At 43.0% G+C, this 26,886-nt stretch overlaps 1 protein-coding gene across 3 annotated transcripts; it reads right to left on the reverse strand.

Annotated features, from left to right (window-relative positions):
- Positions 1 to 435: 435 nt before the first annotated feature.
- On the reverse strand, positions 436 to 25,540 carry arhgef11 (Rho guanine nucleotide exchange factor (GEF) 11). 3 transcript variants are annotated; one of them, XM_038731274.1, is made up of 41 exons: positions 23,769 to 25,540; positions 21,274 to 21,359; positions 21,041 to 21,145; positions 20,842 to 20,891; positions 20,707 to 20,764; positions 20,398 to 20,597; positions 20,143 to 20,214; positions 19,856 to 19,963; positions 19,296 to 19,344; positions 18,855 to 18,892; positions 18,645 to 18,737; positions 17,328 to 17,396; positions 17,098 to 17,202; positions 16,701 to 16,799; positions 16,406 to 16,448; positions 16,125 to 16,221; positions 15,845 to 15,967; positions 15,307 to 15,330; positions 14,715 to 14,841; positions 13,472 to 13,565; positions 13,028 to 13,057; positions 12,739 to 12,871; positions 12,031 to 12,234; positions 11,746 to 11,793; positions 11,266 to 11,414; positions 10,948 to 11,088; positions 10,529 to 10,605; positions 9,638 to 9,763; positions 8,978 to 9,095; positions 8,727 to 8,875; positions 8,563 to 8,638; positions 8,306 to 8,479; positions 8,135 to 8,216; positions 7,927 to 8,007; positions 7,716 to 7,771; positions 7,414 to 7,566; positions 6,470 to 6,703; positions 5,935 to 6,045; positions 5,479 to 5,774; positions 3,934 to 4,066; positions 436 to 3,835 (listed from the first exon to the last, which is right to left on the reverse strand). In XM_038731274.1, the coding sequence occupies exons 1-41, from the start codon at positions 23,801 to 23,803 to the stop codon at positions 3,786 to 3,788; spliced, it is 4,296 nt and encodes a 1,431-aa protein (XP_038587202.1). In that variant the 5' UTR covers positions 23,804 to 25,540; the 3' UTR covers positions 436 to 3,785. The 3 variants fall into 3 exon arrangements, with proteins under 3 accessions (XP_038587202.1, XP_038587201.1, XP_038587203.1); XM_038731273.1 differs by having other exon boundaries at positions 21,268 to 21,359; positions 23,769 to 25,539; XM_038731275.1 differs by lacking the exon at positions 5,935 to 6,045 and having other exon boundaries at positions 21,268 to 21,359; positions 23,769 to 25,539.
- Between the last annotated feature and the right edge of the window lie 1,346 nt (positions 25,541 to 26,886).

The raw sequence follows: 26,886 nt of genomic DNA on the forward strand, positions 1-26,886 counted from the left end.
GGTCACTCTTGCTGTAAGTAAGCTTGAAACATTTAGGCTTCACTTAGCAAAAAAGCTAAACTACACCCAATTTCTCCCCCTTTCCGTTTACTATCAGAGGAAACCGACACCAAGTCTTAGTTATTGCAAACAGAGGACGCTATTTTCTTACAAATAGTAACAAAGAGGTGGCTCTTCTGCACTGACCTCATCATTTGTTCTCACTATCCAAACTTATTAAAGTGCCCGCTGGCGTTCATATCTGAACAAACTCCTCCTAAATAAGGCGATTTAGAAATATGGTAGAAGTTGAAAATCCTTACTTTTGGTTAAAAGAAAAATGGTTTGTACCAACAAGTATGACACATCCAAATGTTCAACTCTAAAATTCACTTACAGTAAAACCAACATTAAACGGTGACAGTTAAACTCAAAGAGACTCGCACACATTAATCATTTTCTTTATCCAGTTTCTTTTTAATCTCACAAAACACACAAATTTGAGACATAAGCTCTTTTTTTCCTTCTGTGCAGCTAAACAATCTCACCAATATTAAAAACAAGGGAGAAGAAAATAATTTATACATCCTTTTTTTAATCATATCTACAAAAATAAAATCAAATACGAGGACTAAGCCTTTACAGAAAAAAATTAACATATATAAAACAAGTGGGTCTGATCTCTCTATATTACATGAGTGAACAATATTGTTTAAAAAAAAGACAAAATAAAAAAGACAATGAGATGATAGTTAAAGACGTGTGTATGCATACAGTAGTTTGCACTGTGCAGGGAAGTTTGTTTGTGCAACTTTAAAAAAAAATAATAATAAAGGAATCAGTTACAGCTTCTTTCTTTTTTTTTTTTCCCCTTCAGCCAGTTCGGGCCACAAAGTTGATGTGAATGTACAAGAAATGAAATGAGTGAAAAAAAAGAAATCAACGAAGATATAAAGAAACTGAAGTGTAGAGGTAGAAATCAGAGATGAAAAATGCTGTAGTTGGAGGAAAGATGAGTTCCTGATTAAACCAGCTCAGACCATCCAGCATTTTTGTGTCAAATTATGAACACGTGTTTTCTATTTGATGACTGTGTGTCTGTAGTGTTAAATCTAAGGAATCTTTTTTTTTTTTCCATTTCATGGACATAACGTCTGGTCTGAGGTGCTTATAAATCAGCAACCAAGATGTCAAGAAAACAAACAAACTGTGTTCCCTTCAACGCCTGTGAAGAGATATTTCACTTTGGTAGAACATGTTTACGCTTTGGCACAAATTCAGAGTCAGCCGCTAAAATCAGCAGTCCTGGAGAACAGTAGCTCTCACTATAAGTGTCATTTGTTCACAGCCAAGCTACTCTCCTCACCGACGACTCCTTTAGTGTGTTTCGGTTTAAAAGTGAAAACCTTCCACCAGGCAGTGAAATATCGCTTTAATAGAATCAGTGGCTGGAAGTGTTTAAATATACTTGGCTCCTAGTTTGGTTCAGTTTGGTAGTGTGTATCATCAGTTGTGAAGCTGGTAAAGAGGCTGGGTAACTCACTGAAGCACTCCTCATTTAGTATTTGAAACCAGCTCAAATAAAATTCAGTCCAGTGTGATTCTGCCCAGCTTGACAAGAGAAAGAAAGAGGCTAAAAAACAAATAAACATTTAAACTGGTACATAAAGGAACGTGTCTAGAAGACGTTCCTTGTAACAGCTTAAATACACATTTTTGTCTGGCGTGTATTAGAGTTAGTTCACATGGAGTTTGGGGGGGCACTTTGCTTTAGTGTCAGTCTTTGCTGGTTTTCCACACGCCTCAAGGCAAAACCTTTCTGAATGTCAAACACAATAAATGATTCTTACATATGATCAAAAAGTAGTTAAAAGTAAAATTTTGACATTTTGGAAAATACTTTTATTCGCTTTCTTGATGAGTGTTAGATGAGACCGATACCACTCCACGTGTTAAGTATGGACCTAAAGCCAGATTAGCTCAGCTCAGCTTAGTGACAGTAAACAGCTAGCTTGTCTCCATCTACAGATCAAATAAATAAATCATCACAGCATCTGCAAACTGTTGTTAGGTGGATTTTGTTATCTGTAGACAGAGCCAAGCTAGCTGTTTATAGTCTTTATGCTAAGCTAAGCTAACCAGCTGCTGGCATTAGCTTCACATTAACCACACGTGAAATAATATCAATCTTGGCTAAAAAGTGTTTTTCCCAGAATGTCAAACTGCTGCAATCACGGCACAGCTGCATATAGCTTTCTTTTTTTCTTGGACCATGTGCATATACTTGAGTTGTTAAAGTATTTCTCCCAGTAAATATAAGTTGTTCTGTGCTGGGGGCGGGGGTGGGGGGGCTCCCTCACTACTTGGTAAAGAACGCAGTCCTTTCATGGCTCCGGATGTGGGCTAGACAGATAGAAACACTATGACCACTGGATTAGGGAGGGGGGGATATGTTGCTGGTTCACAGTCTTTACCGTGGTATTTACACACAATACACCGGAGAGAGGGTTCAAGGATGCACGATCAAATCTTAGTGTAGACAGGCGATGTCATATTTGGCAGCAATTGAACTGAGTGACAAACGGGTTCCTCTGTGAAAATTCAAGTTTCTACGTCTGAATCTTTATTTGTCCTCTTTCCTCACACTCATCGTCAACATTGCCTGTCTTGAACATCCACAATCTCCCAAACGCTAACTGCTAAACAACTTTTACATGATCAGAACAGCTGTGTGAATCCACTGAGCTTGTTATATTTAAATCGCTGAGATCCCTGCACGCCTCTGAAGCGGCGCTGAAAAAGAAAACCTGCTAGCATTTCAGTAGTAAACAGCGCAGTAGTGTTTCCAGAACCTACAAAATGAACAATCAACATGAACCATGTGATGATCAATATGTTGCACTGATGCTTCCAAGCAGCCGTCTCGCAGCTTAAAAGAAGGCTTAAGGATACGTCAGCGTGGCTGCAACTGTTCCCGATGGCAATAAGTTTGGTGTTTCTCCCACAGTGTCGGGATACGAAGATCTGAGATGAATGAAATGGTGAAATGATGTTTGTGTGTGTGTGAGATGGCGGATTCCTTACCCAGTGCAAATAACCTGAATTATATAGACACAGTCCTTCGGCCGTGGTAGCAGTTGAGCTCAGTGTAAAGCAACCAATGGAGGAGGGGCGGGGCCATCTTGGCTCAAACGGCGGCCACTAAATGAAGCCAGTGTCATCTCCAGTCACTGATCCGTCCACCGTAGAGGACGTATATGACAGAGGGATGCTTTGTGGGTAAAGTGCAGGGGTGATGGGTCCCTCTGGTTATTTCCTTTAAATTAACATTTCAACACTTTTCTGCTCCGTTCCTTCAACCAGCTCTTTAAAGCGAGACATACAAACTCATTTTCCTTCACAAATATTCTTTTTTTTTTTTTTTTTTACACTTTCAGTTCTTCCAACTTTCTTTTCTCTTCACCAGTCAACTTGTCTTCCGCCCTTTTATTCCTTCATACTTTTCTCCTCACTCCGCCCCCTGGACTCCCTCACGCTCTGGTAGAAGTCAAGAGGTTGTGCGGACCTCAGAAATCCCGGTGGATCTGGACAGCTTCCTGTAATCCCAGGGCAAGAGAAAAACAAAAAACAACCAGCCGCGGTCCTTCCTGGGCTCTGTTCTACTCGCCGGTCGGTGCATGCAGGGACGAGGGGCGAAGGGGAGGCGGGGCTGAGGTGCCAGAGTCTGACAGAGAATACATATGGGTGCGTCTGTGTGCAAACAATCAAGATTAACTGACTGCAAGTACATCCGCTCTGCAGCGGTGTCAGAATCCAGTCGACTGAACCCTGGGGTCTGCTGGACTGGCCTCTTTGCCTGGTTGGGTTTAAAGGAAAGAAAATACATAATTATTATAGAAAAGAGTTGCAATGCAACCACTGTTCTGTAAAGATGCAAATTCAGTGCTCCCTCACAGTCTCCTGAGCCGCGATCCAGAGATGGTGTTCTGGACACGGTTGCCGACAGAGACCGTTGTTCCTCTGACTCCTGATTGACAGATGGCTCTCTGATGGTTTTCAAAAGCTTGTGATGGGCCTTCTCTATTTCCTGTGAAGGGGTAAAGATGCAGAAAAGCCTAAATGACCTGAGTAGAACATAAACATAATTATGCCAGCTAGCATGAAGTGAAAAGTGAATCTTCACAAGCAACAAACTATCGTAAACTGCTTGAAGAGATACATGAATGCCAATACATAACAAATGGCATCAACGGTGCCACGACAGAAACACAAAGTAAAAGGACACAGCCCACAGTGTAAATCCTGCTGGAGTGCAGGATCTTTACATGTAAATGAACGTCTGTTACATTCAAGCCCTCGCCAAACGAGTTTACTTAATGCTGAATAAGCCAATCACCGCCAGGTAAATCGCTCTGTACTCACAGTATCATGACACAGACAGTGAGCGAAGGAGAGAGACACAGCGACGTAACCTGCTTGTTTTAAAGAACGGTTTTATAGAGTCCTGAGCTCACACCCGCCCGGAAAAAAGCAAGATAAGAAGAAATTACAGGCAGAGGGCAGGGTCTCTGCTCATACAGACATGTAGGAGTCTACACCGTGTTTTTCAGTCACTCATTATATTTTTCTTTTAAAAAATCCACATAAAACATTCAGCCATGTTTGATCTGCAGTGAGGCAGTTGCATCTCTTGTAAAAAGCAGAGACCCTCTTACAGAAGGTGATAACGAGGTGCGACCAGACGTAACTTTAGGCTAGCCTCCCTGGAATTCGCACAAAACCAACCACATTGGCTTGTGGGAGCCTCCTGTACCGGCTTTACTTGGTTAGTTTTGCTCATGTCCTACATACCAAAGGGATCATGATGATTTTATTTGATGCCATAGACACTCAACAATTGATTCTTCGCTAAGCCACGCCCCAAATACACAGCTGGCCAATCACAGCGCAGTATAGCTTTTTTTTGCTGTATTTTTCCAAGATATGGTCAAACGCTGTTCCTGGGGCCCTTGTAATAGTTACACTATCAAATGTATAATGCAACTGGAAAGCTGTCTGCTTCTTTCTGAGATCACTTTTGACAATATTTCTCCGGGGAGTGCAGTAATAGACAGCGCCACAGCACAGGCAGTTTGTCAGACATAGCAACAGTAATTAAGGGGGGGCGGGTCACAATTGAGCCAAGAAAGCCTTTGGTTTGACTTCAAGCTACAACACGCAAAAAGAAGTCTGTCCTACTGCATTTATGGTTTCTGACTCTGGGAAAGACAGTAAAATCCCCCGAACTGCTGTATCTCTGAACTCCCTCTTTAAACAAATCACACACATTTAGGATATTCTATGTGATCTTCTGTTGATAAATAATATAAAATGTCTTCACTGAGCCTCCCACTTTGAAAATCTCCAGTCCAAACACTTTGTGATCACAGTCCAGAAAAAAGGTGAAGAGTTGATGGACGGATCACCAGCCACCATGTCCCCACCTGAACACTAACTCACCTTCAGCTGCCGCAACTTGCTCATCAGCCCCTCAATCGTGTGGAAAATCTCATCCACATTTTTGATCACGTGACTCTGGTTCCCAGCCTGTGATTGGCCCGTTTCCTCTTCCTGTTCCAGTTGCATAGCCTCTGATTGGCGGGGCTCGGACCCGCAGGTGGACGTTTCCTCCTCAGGCTGCGTCCGTGGTGACATCACTTCCTCCAGAGGCTGACGGAAGTGGCTGGCGGTGGGGGTAGGGGGATCTGTGGCGGTCTCTCCCGGCTCTGTAGGCATCACCAAGTAGAAAGTGTTCCCTAGAGCACAGACGTGTGATAAACACAAAGTGTGCTGGTGAGTTATTTCAACAACGACATTAAAGATTATATTCTATTATCTTTAATTTTACACGTGTAAATAAAAGAACGTGCTCGTCTGATAAAAACTACAGCACTTGACCAATTTACTTATCGTTACCCTGCATGGTGGCCTCGCCTCTCGGCTCGGACGATTGGTCGGAGGGGAGGGTGACATCATCAGTGATGTCATCAGGGACAGAAGAAGAAGAAGGAGGACCCGCAACCACAGCTATGCAAAGAAAAGTGTGTGTGGAGGTGTTTGTGTGTGAAAGAAATGAAGGGTGAGGCAAGAAGTGATGTGACGTGAAGAGCAGTTGTGGGAGCAGTGTGTCATGTTGTGAAGAGCAAGCAGATAGAAGAAAAAGAGAAGATAAAGTGTTTGAGAAACAAAATAATGAATCACAGAGTGCAGAGAAAAACATGCAGAGGGAGGCAGCCATCAAAGACACCCAGAATTTATCCAAAAAGATCCAGAAAGCAGTCAGCTGATCTACTTCAGTTCGATTATCACCAAGTATTCGTCTAAAAGATTTATCTTGAAGTAAAGGTTTCAAATTTGTAACTATCTGAGAATTGAATGAACGATGAACAGCAAGCCCTGCTGAAGAATTGAAGATAATTATGTGAAAGGTTTTCTCAGTCTGATCCTCTACCTTTCCTTATGACCTGAACTCCGAGGTGCTCCGGGTCCGGGGGCAGGACCTCTTCAGGCTCGGCCTCCCATTCGTTGGCGCTGAAGTTGAGGACAGTCTCCAGAGACTGTGGCCGCTGTCTTTCGGTGAACGAGCTCCTTTCGACTGACGTCTCGTTGGTGGGCGTGTCGTCTGAATCGTGGCTCCAACCGTCATCCTCAAAATCTTGTAATATGAGGTGCCTTAGTGTTTCAACTGTAGAGGCATGAAAACAACAAAATCAGGAATTGATAGATTCTGAAATTCCTCAAGGATCATTGGCTGATTGCTAAAATAAATTTGTTGATTATTTTTTTTTATAATGACAAGCTTAAACCAAATACAGTAAAAAAGAAAACAAAAAAAACACACCCGTTTCATTACAGCTTATAAACTAATCAAATCAAATTCAAAGTTTAACACCCAACAGTGGGGATGTACCGATCCGATTTCCCACCGCAAAACATACGCTGAGAATGGCAGAAACGCAGAGGACGTCTGTGACACAGGGCTGCTGCATCTCGGTCAGCTGCACCGAGAGAATCAAGGTAAGTTGGTTTAAATTTGCAGGGTTAAATGTTTCAACTATAATTCTAAAGTAAAAAAAATACCTACTTTGCAGTTTTTACTTATTCCCGCAGTTTCATTACAAAAAAGAAAAAGAAAACATCGCAATTTTTTAGAAACACTGCCGCAAAATCAGGCATTTTAGGCCCCAACAATCACAAAAATCCTGGAAGGACTGAGGCAGGTTTTTGCCATCTCGACACTACATTTGAGACAAGGTTCATGACCACCTACGAGGTCTTTTCAGGTCTTTTATGTCAGTATTGGATCGAGACTCGGAATCAGCAGATATTCAATATAAAATGACTCGGATTGGGATCTGGGGTAAAAAAACTTATTTGTTTTTGATTCCCTCTCACCGTCTTGTAAAGCGGCCTCTGCTACACCAACTGCTTTTCCTTCACCACAGATGAAAGTTTCTGTTTGGTCCAATGGGGTGTCGGCTGAGAGCACATTGTCATCCTTGGAGGAATGAGTGTCCATGGAGTTCAACTGCTCCGTCATGGAGTTGTCTGGAAGATTTCAAACAGTTAAAGGTAAAAAAAATCAAAAAATAGAAGCAACCAATGATTTTGTTTTGTGAGTAAGTCAGAGATGTCAAACTCTTATTTTATTTCACAAATCTCTGCAGACAGTTTAATTATGCAAGGCTGGTTATTACCTGCATAGGCATTGCTGCCAGTTGAGACTGGGGACGCACTGCGTAGACTGGGGGAACTACAGAAAATAGAAACCGCACACACTAAGCATTAACACTGTGAAATAAAAACCCATCTAATAGAATAAAACAAAATATCTTACGAGTAACCTTCTGGCAAAGGAGCTGTAACACATTCCTTTATTTATTATTCACAGACATGAGATTTACTCACGATGCAGGTATGGGCGCGTGATTAATCAGGGGTGATGAACTTTCTGCCGATGATATGGTCTTTTCAAGTAAATCTCTCCAGCTGTAAAGGAAAAAGAAAACAAAAGTCAACACATCCTGCAAATGTTCAGTGCAGCAAAGCATGTTTCTGGAGGCAGAAGAAGAACACGTTTGCTCTGAGAGACTTCCTGTCACAGAAAGGAGCTTACATGTTTTTCTCTGACGACGTCCCCGCCACCAGCTCATAGATCTGCCTCTCTGTGGTGCTGATGACGTAGAGGGCTTTGTTGTCTGGAGAGAAATCACAAGATTATCACATTTAATCTGGACCACAGAAGAAGAAAAAGAGCGCCAATTCTTAGGTGTGACCACAATCTCACCTGTAGCTACTGAGCGGACCAGCAGCGAATCCAGCTTCACCAGAGGGCTGAAGGAGGTCTTGCTGTCTCCGCTGCCTCCACCCAACCAGCGGGATGGATATCTCAGCTGCAGCCGGTCGTCTGGGCCCCTCTGCAGAAGGACCAGGCAGTCGGACAGCAGCAGCGCTTGAATCTCTGGAGGAAGGATACAGAGACATGTGATTAGGGTATGAAACCAAACTGATCAATGCAGAATGTATCCAGACAGAGGCACTGACCTATCTGCTTATCTTTGCTGAGTTTCCACGTGAGAGGACCTTCATGAATCATTCTCTTCGTGGTGAGGTCCAGACTCTGAGAGACAGAGAGCAAAACACATTCAGGTAAAGAAGAAAGGAGGAGAAGCTAAAAACAGGTTAACTAGTACAAACTTCTTTACTACCTTGAATAGAGGGGCAGCGTCCAGCCTGCGCTGGTATTGGCTGAGACGTTGCCGGTGTTCTGTTTCCCTTACTACCTCGTTGACAGCCTGCAGTATCCCTCTGCAACACGCCTGAGCGCACTGAAGTGAGGGGAGGTCCGACGAGCCGGCTAAACAGAAAAACAAGAACATCGGTCTTAAAAATCACCTACTTTTTTGGCTGGTTTTCTGGCGTTGACGGTTCTTACACAACATTTCTTTTGATTCCTCACCTTCTGTGTGCTTCATGATGTTGTCCAGCAGCAGAGGGTACTTGGTGAGTCTCTGCATCTCTGACACCAGCAGGTCTTTGAGCTGCAGCCTTCGACAGTGAGGACTGGCCTCACACTCCTGAACAAAAGTCAAACACATAAGGACACAAAGCACACGGCTGCGCAGCCATGGAGGTTTGGACAGACTAGGGCCAAAAATGTTATCATGATAAAAAATTCATTCGAAAATGATAATTATCACGATAAATGTCAAATCACTATTTCTTTCAAGTTTAAAAACTGATTTTTACTCCTGAGAGAAAGTTGAAGAAACCAGATGGTTAATTAAACTTTTCTTTATGGTCAGAACAAACACTTGATGCCAAACAGTGGAGTAAGGACTTTTTTCAGTCCCTTTTCCTCAAAAAAATATTCAATTCAATTATTCTATTCAATTATTATTCAAATTAAAAATCAAATATTTAATGAACATTTTTTGACCACAGGAAAATTATATTGCGATGATTATCATTATTGTTTTATTGCCCAGCTCTAAGAAACAGACACATGTTCTCTGCGTTGTCTCTAAGTTTTTTTTGATGAATCCAATTTCAACTAAAAAACTACTCAGGCACGAACGTGTGTGTGTCTGTGTGTGTGTGTGTGTGTGTGTGTGTGTACCTGGATAATGTGAGCGAAGCGAGGGTCTTTACGTTGTTTGTTCTTGATGAGCTCCAGAGCCTGAGACTGCTGGCTGCACAGCTGGGATGCTTGTTCCTGAAACTCGTCTCCGGCTACACCTTCAAACTAGAAACAGACACCGCTGTTAACAAACTGAATACACGTGTAACATTTTAAACATTACAAAAGAAACAAGAAGACAATAATGGAGATTATTTGACTGATTGATATAATAATAATACATTTTATTTCTATAGCGCTTTTCAGGACACTCAAAGACACTTTACAGTAAAAGTAGACGTTATGTACATTTAAAACAGATTAAAAACATACAAAGCATAACATATATGAACAGTAAATAAAACATGTGGTGTGGAAACATAAGAGCAAAGGGGCAACCAAATAAATAACAAAACAACTGCAGGTGTAATATAACATTATTTGATGTTATTAAAAGCTAGTCTAAAAAGTTGGGTTTTGATAACTGATGTGAAAGAGTCCATGTCGCTGCAATCTCGGATGTGTATGGGTAAGGAGTTCCAGAGGGAGGGGGCTGCAATGGTGAAAGCTCTGTCGCCCCAGGTACGCTGCTTGGTCCGGATTTGAGGTGAGAGGTGAGAGTTTGCGGTGTGGTGGTGGAGCAGGTCTGTGAGGTAGGAAGGGGCCTTTTTTATGGAGGGCTTTATGTGTGAGGAGGAGGACTTTGTACTGAATGCGTTGGGGAATGGGGAGCCAGTGAAGATTCTGGAGGACAGGGGTGATGTGGTCACGGGTGCGTGTGTGGGTGAGGAGGCGGCCAGCAGAGTTTTGAATATATTGAAGTTTATTTAGGGCTTTGGCAGGTGAACCATAGAGGATGCTATTGCAGTAGTAGATGATTATTTCACTCACCCTGGCCAGCATAACGTCCCCGATGTCCTGAACGATGGGAGTTTCTCTTCGCTTCTTCATCGCTTCACACAGACTTGCTGCAAAGAAGCAATACAGAAGCAACTTTAAGAGTGGAATGAAAAGGACCTCAACTTCTGAGGCCTCAAAGTACAAATCACTTTTATTGAGCAAACTGAAACAGTGGCAGATGAAGCACAGCAGTGACATGAAAGTTCTTCACCTGTCCATATTTAAATGCTTAAAGTTTCATGTCTTAATTAGAAAACGTCCTAAGATGGTGTTAATTATAGGACCGTAAACAAGATCTCAAGATGAGAAAATATGCTGCTTTACCTGTTATTACTGCGTGCACAGTCAAATGAGTGCCAGAAATGTTCACTTTATTTAAGCTGCGTAAACACAGAGATACACAGACTGACCGTGGAGTTCGTAGACCTGAGGCAGGTTGGGGAAGATGCAGGCCAGCTCATCAGAGTTCAGCACAGACCTCATCTTTTGGAAAAAGACCTGGTCCAGGACCTTCAAAGTGCGCAGGTGAGACACCTCGGTGGTAAACAGCTCTGATGATGAAGATGAGAGGAACAAACGAAGACGATCAACACCAGTGCACTACAGTCTTTATTATAGACATTTAAAAAAAAGTTTTCTTTTTGTATCATGACTGTGGAGTAGCGAGTATTTCTGTGAAGCATATTAAAATGTCTGTTGTTAACGCATGTGTTGAATTCAACTCATACCGTATATGACAGCCTGTCTGTCCACCTCCCTCGGACTGAGCGTGGAGAGGAGCTGAGCGGGAACTGTGTCCTGCCAGTTCTGACTGTCACAGACCTCCTCCTCCAGCGCCGCGGCGTCTGGCAGCAGGGCCAACGGTGAGTCCATGCTCCTGCAGGGTCACGCACACACACATACACAAACACAGGTAGGAGAGATGGGCCGACATGGACGGATGGAGGGATGGGCAGAAAACAGATGGTGGTGCATGGATGGAGAGACAAAACAAAAACAATTTTATACAAACAGAGCTATAACAAAACAAAGACTATATTCTGTGTTCATGTAAAATTACAGGAAGACTTGAAATTAAAGGATGCTGAAGGCTGACATTTATTTCTTCAGGAGTTTTTCATGTGGGAAGCAATTTTCTTCTGCTAGACAATTACTGATCAGCTGATCATCTATCACCAGTCATCTAAGGGGATGTCAAGGAAACTCACCTGCGTCTAGACCGAGGAGTGTATGGGGGTGTAGGGTTCTCTAGAGACCTGAGTTTGAGAGAGAGTGAAGAGAGACATGAGGTGACAACCTAAACTTCCAGGGGTAACGTCCGGGTTGAGTTATTTGTGAGGTTAATGTTACATTAAAAAGGGGAGAGTTTGGATTCCTTGAAGAGGTCTGCATCTGAATTTCATCTCTGACATCTCAGACGATTCTGTTTTCAAAAGTAAAAATAAAAACTGTGTGGAAACACCCAGAGGAAGCCCGGCTTAGTGAATCTTTACCGTGCAGAGCTGCTGGATGCAGATGAGGTGCTGTGCTGCAGCAGCCTGAGGCCCGGGCCCTCCCTGTCCTCCCCGCAGTCCTCCATGTCCACGTCACTTCGAGAGCGAGGGACAGACTCCGTTCCAGAGACAACGCCCCGGCGGCGCCCTTCTCCCTGAGCCTTCAACGACTCGCTGCGTGCCAGACGCACGGAGATCGTGGGGCTGCAATAAAGAAAACAGAGCATTTTACTAAATGAGTAGGCAGTACACTATATACTTAACATCTACAAGTGATAGACCGATTAGTCAGTCAGCCAATTACCGATACCTGCACTCAGAGGCAGATATATCATCCTCAATGACAGCAAGTCTAATCTAACCTATAACCATTACTGGCTAGTGTTAAATATATATTGTTATTCTATAGAGAATAATGTAGCTGAATGACATCTGACAAACTGACTACCCCACTCTCCCTTAAACACCAGTCATGTTCTAAAAATCTACAGCAGACCCCGTGTGTTTCCCTATTTCATTCATTACTAAAAAGTTTAAAATAACTGGCTAAAATAAAATGTATATTACATTGTACTCTGCATGGAATTATACATGACTTTTCTTTGTTTTGATATCTGCATTATATATTGGCTAAATATTTGGCCATTCAACAACACATATCAGTCACCCACTAACGTGATGACGTAGTTTAAGAAGCATCAGAGCTACCTGTCCATGCCTTCTTCCCCTAGGCTGCTGGAGGAGAGCCTCTGCGGGTCGGCGGCGTCACCGCCCTCCTCCCCCGTCGTCTCTGTGTGATTCTCAAACTGCTGAATGATGTTCCTCACACTGCCAGGCCGGACTGCAAACACAGATAGGACTTAACTGCACAGTATGATTAAAAAAGTACACGTGCACTCTCGGCAGAAAGGGTTGATGGAAAATGAGGTGGAACACAAGCAATGTTCAAAATACAAACATTTCACAAATAAAGTGCAATGACCAAAAAAATATGTACCTTCGGTGGGTGACAACGGGACATGGAATGCTACGAAACCAAAATGAACCAAAAGGAAACAATGAAATCAGAACAACAACAAGACAATGAAAATACAATAAATCAATAAATAAACCTGCTAAAACAATAAAAAGGACAAACAGAGGGCAGAAAAAAAAAAAATCAATAGTGCCTGACAAATACAATGAGTGAGAGAATCACATGTTCGTATTAGCGTGCCTGTAGGGTACCAGTGGTTTCAGCAGATGCTCTCAGCTGCATTTTAAATACTGACAATGTGCCAGTGAGAGCAGCGAGAGGACTAAAAGAATAAGCTGTCCGGTTTAGATTTTACATTACTGCAAGTGCGTTTTAGCATTTTAGCATGAACACATGTCGTGATCAAATAATGATCTTTCTTCCCCAGTTCTATGCATGAATGTGTGTGTGTGTGTTTGTATTTACTGGACTGGGACGTGGACCGGGGTTTGCCGATGTACTTCAGGATGGGATTTCTCTTTTTATCCTCTCCATCTTTCTCTTTCTTGATACCAGTCAGCTGTGGAGAGACGAACCATGAAGTCACAATCAGCATATTTCCCTCGTTCTTGTTTATCAACTTCTATTTCTATTCTTATCTTTTATTAGCTGCGCCAGTGGATTTTTGTTTACCCAAACTTGCCTTCGTTTGAATAGCACAAACAAAAGGTTTTAGAGTTTTGGTTACCTGTGGGGCGGACCTGGTGAGCTCTAGGCATGTGAACATTACCTCGGTACGAGATGAGATGATAATTTCACAGTATTTAATAGAAATCATCAATGCTGAAATATATGAGTGAGTGAGTGTGTGTGTGTGTGTGTGTGGGGGGGGGGGCATTAAACATTTAATTTCCTGCATTCAGGTGATATACATTTTCCTATACATTTTCCAATTTTTGATGGAAATGTTTTTATTCATGTAAAGGGAAGCACAAAATTCAGGTGGAAAAGTAATAAAGAATCTAATGCAGTGCAGCTCTTATTCTGTGTTGCTTTCACATCCGTTTCTCCTGTAGATCAACTTTTCTCGTGTAATATCTTCCCTGCTGAATTAGCACACATGCAGGCATGATTTAGTCTTCCCTCCTCTTTTGTCATGTTCACAGGAAGAGAACGAAAAATTTGGCCAAATAGAAACTGTGACAAGAAGGTGTTAAAGTTACTGACTGGGATCATTTTATAATCAGTAGCTTCTTATTCTTACTTTAAAAAAAAAAAAAAAAAAAAACCCTTTCTCAAAGCACTTTTATTTGTCATTTAACTTTTCTTGCTGCAACCTATTTTTCAAAGCATCTTTAACAAACGCTTTCAAAAAGTGATGGGGACAGATCCCCAGCTCCCCCAGTGTAAACAACACAGATGCCGACACGTTTTATCCAGTTGACGTTAGCCTACATTACATCCAAGTTGCTGCCACTGCCCTGAACGATAAGTGGGCAAAGTTCTAAACTTGCTTTCCAACGGACAGTTCGTTTGGCAGTCTTTTACCGTCCTCACGTGTTCAGCTGTCAGACTCTGCAGTGTAGCGGACTAGATTAAACGCTGGCTCTGATTGGCTGTTGGGTTGAGGCATTAGGAGTGAAGACTGGTTTGGCACAGCCAGTTGTAAAGTTGCAAAGGCCATATGCTAGAGAGGAGAGGACTCTGTAGAGGCAGATGCCACTCTTACCTTTTTCGTCTTTAAGAAAGCGAGCCACTTCTCCTTCTCTGTGCTCAAACCAGGGAAGACCTTCGAGTCTCTTAGCTTGATACCGGAGTGACGCAGGTAGAGGAGCACGGCCGACGCCAGAGGAGAACTGAGAGAGAGAGAGAGAGAGAGAGAGAGAGAGACAGAGAGACAGACAGAGAGACAGAGAGAGAGAGACAGAGAGAGAGAGAGAGACAGACAGAGAGAGAGACAGAGAGAGAGAGACAGAGAGAGAGAGAGACAGAGAGAGAGAGAGACAGAGAGAGAGAGAGACAGAGAGAGAGAGAGACAGAGAGAGACAGACAGAGAGAGAGAGAGACACAGAGAGAGAGAGAGACAGAGACAGAGAGAGACAGAGAGAGAGAGAGACAGAGAGAGAGAGAGACAGAGAGAGAGAGAGACAGAGAGAGAGAGAGACAGAGAGGTGACAGGAGTAGGGGAAAGTGAGGAGAAAAGACCACAAGAGGAAACAAACAAAGAGAAGGTGTTGAGAGACAATGAACCACATCGCTTAGGCAGCTGCTGCTGCTGTTAAATTACAATTTCACTCCAACAGACGAGACGCCTGTTTTACCTTCTGTCCTCTTCGTGCTTTGATCTAGAGGGGGAACAGAAAGAGAGACATGAAAAGGCGGTTAACTCCCTCCATAAGAAATAACAGGCTTTCAGAGAGATCTCCTGTTTAATTCCTCAAAGTTAAATCCACTTCATTCAGGTCGAGACAAGGACGTGAGACACAGACTATAGTGCAGCAGTCATGTGACAGAAATCGGCCGGTGTGTGTGGCTAAAATTAAAGGAGTAAATGTCATGTGGTCTCCAGGTCGTGCTATGATAGCTTGGGTGAGCTCCTTCTTTCGCTGTGTGTTAATATTCAGTTCATGATTAGAGCCACGTCTTTAAGCAAACTAATGTATAATGAGTGAACAGGTGAATTTAAACCAAAACCGACGAAAGCAAACAACTGGATCTTTTCTAGTTTGACATCATTTAGATAAAGGTGAGTCAACTTTGTCCAGAAAATGAACCCGTGCCCTCGCCATGAACCTGAAGTTGTTGTAATTTTACAGTTTTTAAAACATGATGCAACAGCAGCGTCTGAGCAAGACTCACAGAATTTCCCAGAGGGCGGTGACCTGTCTGTCCACCACCTGTCTCTCTTTCACCGGGTCGCCATCCAGCTGCAGCAGGTCTCCTTCTCCGAACAGAGAGCCGAGACCCATCATCTGCTTGTTCCTGTGAAACACGAGCTCAATGGGTTAATATGAAGTCCTGTTAATGTTCTTCTATCAGATGGGAAAACCTAAAAGTTAAACAAACTAACTTCCGCTGTTTAATTCCCAGTTTAAATGTTTCTCAATGTTACAAACAAGAAAAATCTGAAGTAATGTACCTGTAGTCCTGTATCTGGTCCTGGATGTCTGGCAGTACTTGCTGCTGCAGCTCAGACAGAGGTCCTCTGATGTCCTCCTGGGCATGAAGTCGACTTTCTGAAGGGACGATGGACACAACATCATGTGAGTGGGCACACTTCATCACAAGTCACTTTCCAGTTTTTAGTCTCACATGAAAGAAGACCTCAAAAATCTTTGGTTGAAGGCAGAAATATTCATTTAAAAACACAAAACAAATTGAGTAAACCCACAACTCAACCAGCTTTTAGTTTTGGCTTACCTATATCGGTGAGATACTCCTCCCGTACTTTGATTTTCAAGGGCTAAAAGGGAAAAAATAAAAAGTTCTGTAATGTTACAGTAATAGAAGCAGACGCAGGAAATATTCACAGTTTTGTAAGTATTTATCGCGATATATAAGCCATATCACTATTTAACAGAATAAAGTTTATCATTTATGTTCTGTGGTGCCAAATGCAACTACTTTTATTTATTTTTTGGAAGAAACTGCATCAACGCCAACACTGTGATAAAGGAATATTAGTATAGAATCATTAAGATAAGTCGGTACATACAGCGTCTGGGTCCAGGAAATGGGAGCAGATCTGAGGTGCAAGTGCGCGGGCGTCTTTAGGACTGGAGCCCAGGTAGGCCTCCACCGACAGGTAAAACAGCTGTCGTAGAAACACATAAGCATGAATGTAAGAAAGCTAACCCAGATATACATTTTGAAATATTAAAAATCAATGTTTTTGGTTAGTTAGGTGTCAAGATACTACAATAAAATAGCACCGTTATCCTTTAATATACTATTTGCATTTACTCCAGATGTCAATGACATTAAAAAACAGCAGCATACATTTCAATTCTTAGACAACCACAATTACAATCATCAGTCCCAAAGGAAAATAAATGTAGGAGACGCTATCTTTCATTACATTTGTTGTAACATTACACATGATGCAGACTGACCAGAGGGTTGGGGTCCAGGAGCTGGGTGAAGATGTATCTCATGAACACCGCCATGTGTGCCGGCCGTGACTTCAGCAACTCGATGTCCTGAAACGGGCCGTCCATCTGAGAGAAAGACGGAGAAAGAGAAAAAAAATTATGAATAGTTGTAAAGATGGAGGGAACAGCAAGATGCAGCGTCGAAAAAGGAGGAAAATCACATCAAGCAGCTCGATTACAGCCCTTCTCACCTCATTAAATGCATAGCCGTTATCTTCCTCATCCTCTTCCTCGGGGCCGATGATCTGGGCCTTTCCGCCCTTTGAACACAAATGCGCACACACAGGTTTCAAGAAATGGGAAAGCACTTCACACCTGAGGACACGCACAGAGGGGCCAAGCACACCTGCTGTTTTCACCCATCAGCTGTGCATGCGGTTGGGTGATGTGAAATATGAATCTAAGGCTGTGTACAATTCTCTTCTCCGTCTCACTGCTTGACTTTACATTTTCAACAGTCACAAGTGAGCTACCTCTCAGAGCAGGAAGGCTCAGTGAGCGATACAACAGTATGCAGCTGGCGATGCAGGCCCTGTTTTTGCTTAAACTACACAACAATAAACTAAATGACTCATAACCTGATTTACTTCAGTGGTTGCAAACTTGATATTCCAGTAGTCGCCCTGATCGTGAAACAAAGAGCCTCTGTAAAACTCTGAGTTTCTCTATGTTCAGTGTAACCCCAGCGAAAGGGAAGGAGCAGACTCCTCTGAAAAACTGAAATATAATAAACAGGATGTACACCAGTTTAGTCTAAGCTTGTACCTGATGTTCTCAACCCCTGACGAGTAAGTTAGTACTAATGACCTACAGCAGAGCTAACAACTTTGTTACTAATTTAGCTAAAGTTACATAACAGCCAAAAAACATACTCTACAGGGGGGATGTTAGCTAGCGCTAACAACCTTCACTTTTCCAGCAGTTGGAGAAACTACAGACTTTTATTAAAGGACACACTGTGACCTACGCTGCATGTTTACTACCAGACTGAAACTTACTGCTAATTTTTCTCCGCCGTCATGTTCTGCCGCTCTCTCTCTCTCTTTCTCATTCGCTAGGCCACACTCTCAGGATACGCAGAGAGCAGCCAACCGTCGAGTGTCACCATGCTCACACAGTGTACGAGTTAAAATCATCACTTGCTCATTGATATAAATGATTGTGTGACATTTAAGTAGAGTGATTATTCATTACGCAGCGCTGGTGTGCCGAATACAGGGGAAACACGGGTCTATCTGTTATCTGCACGCCACAGACGGTCTGGGTGCTGCACTTCCGCAAGTTCCGCTGTTTGCGTCCTGTCAACATTATGTTATCAATTAACATTTAAATAATCGATTTTTGACATTTGTTAATCGATTCACAATCTTCCACGTCCGCGTCGCGATTCATCTAAGAATTGATTTTTCCTCCCACCCCTACTAAAGATATTTTCAGACTGCATGTGAGGATCTTTTTCCCGGAGGCATCTGTGTTAAAGTGAATGAAAGTGGGTGTGTCCATCTCACCAAATCAGACAGGGTGTGTGTGTCGGAGTTCTGCCGTCGGTGTAGGGGCATCCTGAAGGAGAATGAGGGGGAGGAGTGGGGACTCTCAAAGCCCTGGGGAGGAGGAGGAGGAAGGGAAGGGGGGATGAGGGGGACGGGATGAGTGGGACCATCACATACACAAACATACAATCTCACCAGTTTAAGAAAAGACAAGACAGTGCAGCCTACCTCCACGTCTCCTTCAGTTGAGTCCATTGATAGTCGACCTGCCAAAGGCACAGAGGAGTTTTAAACTACTTAGCTCTGACAAGTGCTTCCGTTTTGTTAAGCATATGGCCTCAGAGGTGAGTAAGCCCTGACCTTGGACAGCGTATGGCACAACAGAAGACACATTTTGAGCCACTTCCTTAAAGCAAGATGACTTTGTTGATTAATTATTCCCTTCGGGGATTAAATTAATAGAACCTTTTTGGGGAGCACAATAAAATTAAAACATAAAAAGATTATTTTGGGCCAGCGACTCAAGAAAATAAGTGTCGCTTTTAAATCGCTGTATGTGGGGTCGTGTAAGGGAAGTGAGTAGCACCAACAAATCTAATGACGTGATCTCAGTTTATTTGCTGTACTTCTGTGTATTTAATGAAGTTAAAAGATAAAAGAGATACACACCTTCTCCTGCTATGACGTAGCTCGCGGCAGATTCTGATCGCGTTCCGTCCTGGAGAAGCAGAATAAAAGCTTTAGTTCATTTTCAGCAATGGCTGTAAAAGTTAATTATGCACGTCATCGTTAAAGCTGGATTCACTGATTTTCTTTGGGCCGATCGGGGGACAGAAGAATGGGCTGTAAACACGACACTGACATACGGATTTGAATTTAAAATCCTTTGACTCTGTTGAAACTGTTATGGCAGGCAGGTGTATTACACTGCAGTAAGTTGTTTTGTTTACCTAATGCAAGCAGAGAAGGACTAAATGTGAGGATGAATAATGATTACAGGATCTCAGATTCTTTTCAGACCACTTCACATGACAGTGAATTTCAAAATGTGCTTTTACTTTCATTTTTTCATTGTGTGGCCTGGAATCTGATGCAATGCTCTTTAACATTTTTGCAGATCAAAGTCTATTTCTCAATCTCTATCCCAGATAAACTACAATACATAGAGGGGTGTTCAGTAAATATAGAAAGCCTGTTAAAAGATAAATAAGTCAGGCAGGTCTGCTCACCAGATCTTGCTGAATCTTGACCCGGACTTGGTGAGCTCTCCTCTTGGCACTTTTAATCCGCTCCTCCAGTGACGGCGACGGGTTCCTCGTCAGCTCCTCCAGCAGCTCCTGTAAATTGGTCAGCTTCGGTTATCAACAGCACATTTTGGCTGCTAAAACTTCCTAGTACAGACAGTAATTACACACATTTCATGATGCAACCTGGGGCTATGCGGAACACTACAGTATATATGTATGTGAGACATTATGGCAAGTGCTTTTTAAAATACCAGGGCAGCATAGAGTACCTGCAGTTCAGCTTCTTCCTGCTCCAGCATTTTCCTGAGTATCTGAGTGGCGTGTTTTTGTACTTCTGGGTCCTAAAAAAACACATCAACAACAGAAACTGTAAATAATTTTGATGATGTGCGCCAAAATATTTTTTTCTTTGTTTGTAACACCTACATATTGTCAATTTCTGAAGCTTAACATCTGTTTCACTGATACAACATGACAGTAGCTGGCAAACTGTTACTATCAACGCTTAATATAATTTCATTCACCTGTAGTGGTTTGGGTCCAGTGATTTTTTGGGAAGGGGTGCTGCTCAGCCCAGAGGGCAAGGGTGGAGGTGGAGGGGGTGGAGCATCCCCTGCCAGAGACGTCCTCTGATTGGGTGTGAGGTCGGCGTTGAAGGGCTCTAAAGGCAGGGGGGCAGCTGAAGGGGGCGGTCCTTGTAGTGTCAGAGCTACGTACGTTCCAGCTGTGGGACGATTGAAAAGACACAGAGTCAGATAAACACTGGAATAAGAACAGAAACACGGCAAACGTAAAAAACAAAACAGGCAAACAGATCCAAAGATCAAACTCACATTTGATGAGCTTCACCACCTCCTGATGGGACATGGAGGACACCAGCGAGCCGTTCACCTGAGAGGACAAGAGGAAAATCAGCCACACTAAAAACAGGAACAAACCAATAACTCTCAGACAGAAGTATTAAAAACCTTTATGATTCGGTCCCCCTCTTGGACCCCGGCCTTGACTGCAGCGCCACCTGTGAGGATGAGGAAAGGCAGACAGTGAAGCTCATGTAGCTAAAGAAAATATCGTATAAATATCGTATAAATCTCATATCTCACGTGTAACACTACAAACATCAAGCATAAGCAGATAACATCAACACATCGACCGTGCGCGTCTCACCTGGTCGCACATTCTGCACTAGCTTGACTCTCTCTCCACACACTGTGAAGCCGAAGCCGAGCTGGTCCTTCTGCACGACCACACATCTCTGGACAAGACCAGGAACTGGGAGGGGAGGGTGGGGGGATGCAAAAGGTGTTTGAGAGGCATAGTCGATTAGTCCATTATATAAAATCTAGTGAAATACTGAAACAAAAACATAAACCAGCGTGGGAAGTCACAATTACCCGTACTCTCAGCAGGGACATCAACTGCTAGCTCCCTCGGCTGGGTGGCAGAGGATTTGCGTTCAGAGTCCCCGATGGTCAGACTGCTGAGCCTGGGTTTGGGACATGAGCGGAAGAGAGAATCAGCACGAAGCAAAACTAAACAGGGTGACTTACGAAAAACACTCTGGGAGGTCTGAAGGGAATAAATGAAGAGAGGGGAAACCACTGAAGGCAAGATGAAGAAAAAAAGGGAAGAGAAAGAGGAGAAGCTTACAACATGAGAGGAGGGGAGGTGGAGGTCAGAGGCAGAAGATTCAGGGTGAGGCGCGTGGAACGATATGTTGGGGTAAAGAGAGAGGGAGAATATGAAGAGCACGAGAAGCGTGGAAGGAGTCGACGGGAAAAACTCACCAAGCAGCAAAAGGGCTGAAAGCGAAGCATGACAGAAAAGAAGGAAAAGGCAGATCAAGGGGGAGAGGGACAGAGAAAAGAGAGAAGAATGACCAATCTTGACGTAAAAAAGGACACAGAGAAACTGACCGAGATCAGTTCAAAACATCCTCAAGGCTGCACTTCATATAAAACAAGTTACTGGGAATGCATCAAACCAATCCACCAAATCAGTATCATCACCAGTAGCGACATGATTAGTTGGAGCCATGATGTTTCTTATATGATATATGAATCGGTGCATCCCAGTGAGCTATGATACATTGTGAGCATACGGAGTATATTGGCGTATATGGCTCACGTCCTTTTTCCCACCGCGCCCCATTTTAAACTCAACCCTAGAGGCACGGCTACCATCATGGTAACTGGCAGATATGAATGGAAACTGTGCAGCCCAAAACTGCTCAAATTTGCAGGTGTATTTATTTTTTTTTAGGTGGAAATTTGACAACAGCTAACGTGCCGGGTTGCCGTGACAGATGGGTTGAAATCGTACGTAGTGGGTGGATTGTCTTTCGTAGGCAATCCGGCAACTTGGGTGATGTGAGACAAACATGCAAAACGTATGGATCTGTGTTTGATGATTATTCACAAGAGAGTTTGAGGGCCGTGCAAATTACAGGGGTTTGCCGGAAGAAACAACAAAACAGGAGGGCGCTGGGAGAAGGCTCTGAAATATGGGAGAAACCTGGGACACAACAGGAGTGCTGGCAAGTCTGTATATATATAACTACACTGCTACATGAAGCCCGAGCAACCTGAAATCTGCTGCCACAGCTGTACAACTTGTAGGCGTTATTAACCCCAAACCCTGACATTAGCTCTCACTGAACAGCTTTCCTACCTGAACAGGTGGGCGTTTTTCTTATTGGCTGCCCTGCTGTTACACACACACACACACACACACACACACACACACAGACACAGACACAGCGGTAGGCACGTGCACAAGAACTCACACACACACACAGACAGACAGAGGGGGAAAAAGTTGACAGCAGGAGAAACAGGAAAGACACACGATCAAGACACAGATGACCACAGAAACACAGTGTTGGGCTACGTGGTGAGCATGGCGACAAACAGGATGAACTGCAGTACATTAAGTTTTAAGCAGCGGCAAAAGCTAGACAGCGCAGGTGAAGAGCCACAACACGAGATTTAAGCAACAAACAGATACTGAAACTCAATATTAACAATAACGGCGGAAATCTTTAGGAAATTCAAATCAAATTCTTGGTGTCTCGACTCGATTCAGAATCAATTCTCAGTTGAATAAATCAAAGGGGTGAACTGTTTTGAGGCTCCCAATCTAGTCAAACGCAATATGAAACATAACTGGCTGTTCCGAATCAGGTTAATTGGATTAATTGCTTTAAGTTGTTTTTACACAATACAAGGAATTTGTTTTGCACCTATATAAAGCTGGCCAGGATGAAGGTCAGTTTCTGAGCCTTTAATTTCAAAAAGTAAAGTGCACTGATTTGGAAGCATGCTACAGGCTTCTGTCTGTATGAGACCATTTAAACGGAAGTGTCATTTACTGACTAACAATACATCAACTCAGCTAAATGTTGAGTTGATGTGCGTGTTCTGGCAGTGAGCTAACGTTAGGTAGCCTCTGGGTGATGGGGCACAAAGTTTTTAAAGATGAAAGTTAAGTCTCTCTGTTAAGTTCCTCTTTCTCAATAAACATCAACAGCGTCTGTGAATCGATTCAGAATCACAGAGTTAAGAGTCATGATTATTGTTATGATTGATCCTTCCCCCGCACACCCACAAATATTCAGTCTAAGAATTGTTTAAAAATCTTTTTCAGTGTGTATTCTCGGGCTGCCTATGTTGCTGTGCATCAAGTATTTTGCCATCTGTCTCTCCTGGTTCCAGAGAGCAGTTTCATCACCTCACAGCAGCCAGTCTGACAGGTTTTTCCAGTGGCAAGACTGGACCTAAATCAGATAAAGACATGTCAATTGGCCAATTTGGGAGTACTACTTTTTTATACCCCCAAGCAAGGCGTTGAGACGTATCCTTAACCATTGGAACAGTCTGAGTGTAGTGGCTCATACCTGTCCAGTGTAGAGGTGGGTTGACGGAGACTCATGTCTGCAGCTGTGCGCCACCCCTCTGCTTCGTGGTGCGGGATCAACACGGTCACTGGGCCTCCCTTATCATCACCATCATCTCTTTCCTCTTCAGTTTTCAGTCCACACAATGGGGCTCTCTGTTGTGCTTTGATCAGATTTTCAAGCTGCTTGGACGCTGGTTCAGATCAGACAGACTGCTCCTCATGTTCCCATCCACCACAGCGGTTCCAGTTAGGTGTCAGGAGGACTTGTAAAAGAAAGTGCTGCTAAAACTAAATCTCCCAAGTATCCCTATTCACAAGCTTACATTAGTGGTTAAAAATACATACTGTAACAAAAGGCTGAAAGTGGCTCTGATGCAGTGGTTAGGCTGTAGTGGAAAATAGATAAAGGACAGTCTGCCTCCTCAAAGCTCATCAATCATGAATGAATGGCTGATATGTCTCGCTTTGCTCCAGGTGGTCAACAACTCCCATGCCTGTTTAGTGTCTGTGTAAAAAAGCTAAATCAGGGAAGGTGAATCCAAAGCTTCAACACGCATGACTTACGTCCAAATAACAGAAAAGCAATATGTTAAATGGCATTTAGTGACCCTGCAATGAAATAACTAACCAAAACCTTACACGCAGACAGACTTGTTTACATGTGAGGCTATGAGCAGCAGTGCCAACCTAATTAATCCAATACAAGCTAAGCACTACCTGAACAGCTCCTGTCTAAGTCATATGCTTGCATAGATTATGTTTAAAATCTAAAACACGAGAGTGGTTTCTAACAGCGATATCTGTACTGATTGTGTGCGTTACACTAACATGAGGCTGGCTGACGCAAAATTTCTCCAGATATAAAATAACGTACCTCAGTTTGATAAGTAAAACGTCAATTAGCAGTCCCACTTCAACACGCTCCTACAGTAATTTAACTGTAAGTGGTAGAAATGTAAATGCTAGCACAGTGTAAACAACAACCAGCCCAGGCGCTAACTGCTCTTGCTAACTAGCTAGCTAATTAGCAGATTAGCCGGCATTAGCTCGTTCTGCCGTTGGGCTCATAAAAGTAAAAACTACCGTGAATGAAAGCAATAAATGTGCTTCGTGACCTATCTAAATAGCCTGACTAAGGAATGATAACAACGATCTGAAGGGGCCTGCTATGTCCAGCTAGCGTTAGCTTCCTGAAGTTAGCGCTACAGAAGGGCCAGCTTCAATCCGCGGCATCGCGTTGGTCGTCAGACCGACCGAAAGCGCCGTGGGTTCGGCTTCCAGCTGCGCCAACGACTCGGTCCTCTGGAGGTAGCCAGCTAACCAGCTATGTCTGCAAGATGATAGACCAGCATGGCTTTAACTGTATGTAAATGGTTGGGTATTAAAGTGGCCGAGATGTTGACAGCCCATGCATAATCCAGGTCGATAACGTTATATCCCAGAGTCCCGTTTTCGTGCAAATGCAAACACTAAAGCTGCACGTTAGCCAGCTAGCGTTAGCTACAAAGGCGATACGATTCCAGTTAACGTTAAAGCTCCACCTCAGGTTTGTTTCCCAAAACAAGTCACAGCGGGAATATCCGGATTACTTCTCTCTTTCTCTCTCTCGTGGTCTGCCAGAAGACTCGGTAGTTAATCCCAATCGTTGCATATAGTTTTTGTCTTTTTTAATCCCAGCTCTTGAAATAATGTTCTCTGATGTGTTGATATCCTGCTGTCTTGACTGGCTGCTGATCTACCACCATGTTCTCAAAGATCATACGGTGCGGAACAGCGCCCCCGCCTGGGTGGACTCCGGTACTGCAGCCGCTTTGCCCCACCGAAACCTACATTCTGATGGAGGCTACAGTTTATGGAGGACTGATCCTGACATGCTGCATGCATGGACACTGAGTATTTAATCGGATGCTTATTTATTTATTTATTTATTTAGAAAGGAAAAGGAAAAACGTTCAAGCTCCTTTCAGTCTTTGTTTTAAAAGTTTCCAAATATGGCAGAAACTTATAGCCTACTATGGGCTGTCATATTTTATTTATTTAAAATGGACATAGCACATTAATGAACATATCATTATGTACGTCAATGTAAATATGCCAGATTTAGCCTGAAGGCTATTTTTCCTCTGCAGACTCCCAGGTCAAAACAAAAAAAGACAACACACACTACACCACAATATAGCCTGTAAGAGAGTGCTTCACTTGTAGATCATGAGCTGGTTACCAAAGTAAATCAGTTATAAGGTGAAAGTAATCTGTTGTAAAGTGCAATATGTTAAGATATGCAGTTTAGTGCCAATCTGTGCAATTAAGTGCAATGTAATGTTTTAAAGTGCTAAGTGCTGTCCACTGGAGAAGCTGGGAACATGTCCCCATCACTTTTTGAAACCATTGTTTAAAAACGTTCTGAAATGTAGCTTGCAACAAGAAATGTTAACAAGCTGAATGATAATGAAACATGCAATGCAAGGCAGTTAAAGGAAACAAATGTGCATTGTCCAAACAAAACAACTTAAGATAAAAAAAGAACAAGCTACTGATTTCTGCATTACAATTTTTTTATATTTCTTATATTCTGAGTTGTCACCTGGATTCTGTGTTTCCCTTTACAGCTATAAATTAAGACATTTCCATCATAAATTGATGCAGAAAATGTCTCCAGAATGCAGGAAAGTAAGTGTTTAATGCACTTTTAAAGTTTTCTGGGGGAGGACACCCAAGCCCCCAACTCATTTCAGTGCTGAATATTTCTTCGAAATAGTGTTAAAATATGTTCTCATCTTGTTCTCCTGAGCCCAGTGCATCCTCGCGTCTCCTGAGTTAATATCTTCACAGCCCTAATCTGAGCGCTCATGTCCCCACCACTTTTACAAACAAAGTGACGCCCTTGCCAGCTTTAAAAAATAGGCTTTACCACAGTAAACCATGTATATGTTTTGCTCCTGTTGTTGGCATGAACAGTGCAAGAACACTTCTTTCCCGCTGCAGTTGGCCTCCTCAACAAAGCCAGGTCCCCCACTGTCACTGACTCTCATGCCCCTCAAACACACACACACACACACACACACACACACACACACACACACCTGACCCCACACCTTAGAACAATGCTCCACTTT

This window comes from Micropterus salmoides, unplaced genomic scaffold, assembly GCF_014851395.1.
Source record: "Micropterus salmoides isolate LMB-PRFRI ecotype aquatic unplaced genomic scaffold, ASM1485139v1 Ms_hic_scaffold_2, whole genome shotgun sequence".
Lineage (NCBI taxonomy): Eukaryota > Metazoa > Chordata > Actinopteri > Centrarchiformes > Centrarchidae > Micropterus > Micropterus salmoides.

Coding starts and splice junctions, on each gene's coding strand:
- arhgef11 (XM_038731273.1), bottom strand. CDS start 23,803: ATGAGTCTCCGTCAACCCACCTCTACACTGGACAG. Junction 12,872..13,027: donor CCCGTTGTCACCCACCGAAG/GTACATATTTTT, acceptor CTGTGTTTGCAG/TCCGGCCTGGCAGTGTGAGG. Junction 7,772..7,926: donor CACGCGCCCATACCTGCATC/GTGAGTAAATCT, acceptor TATTTTCTGTAG/TTCCCCCAGTCTACGCAGTG.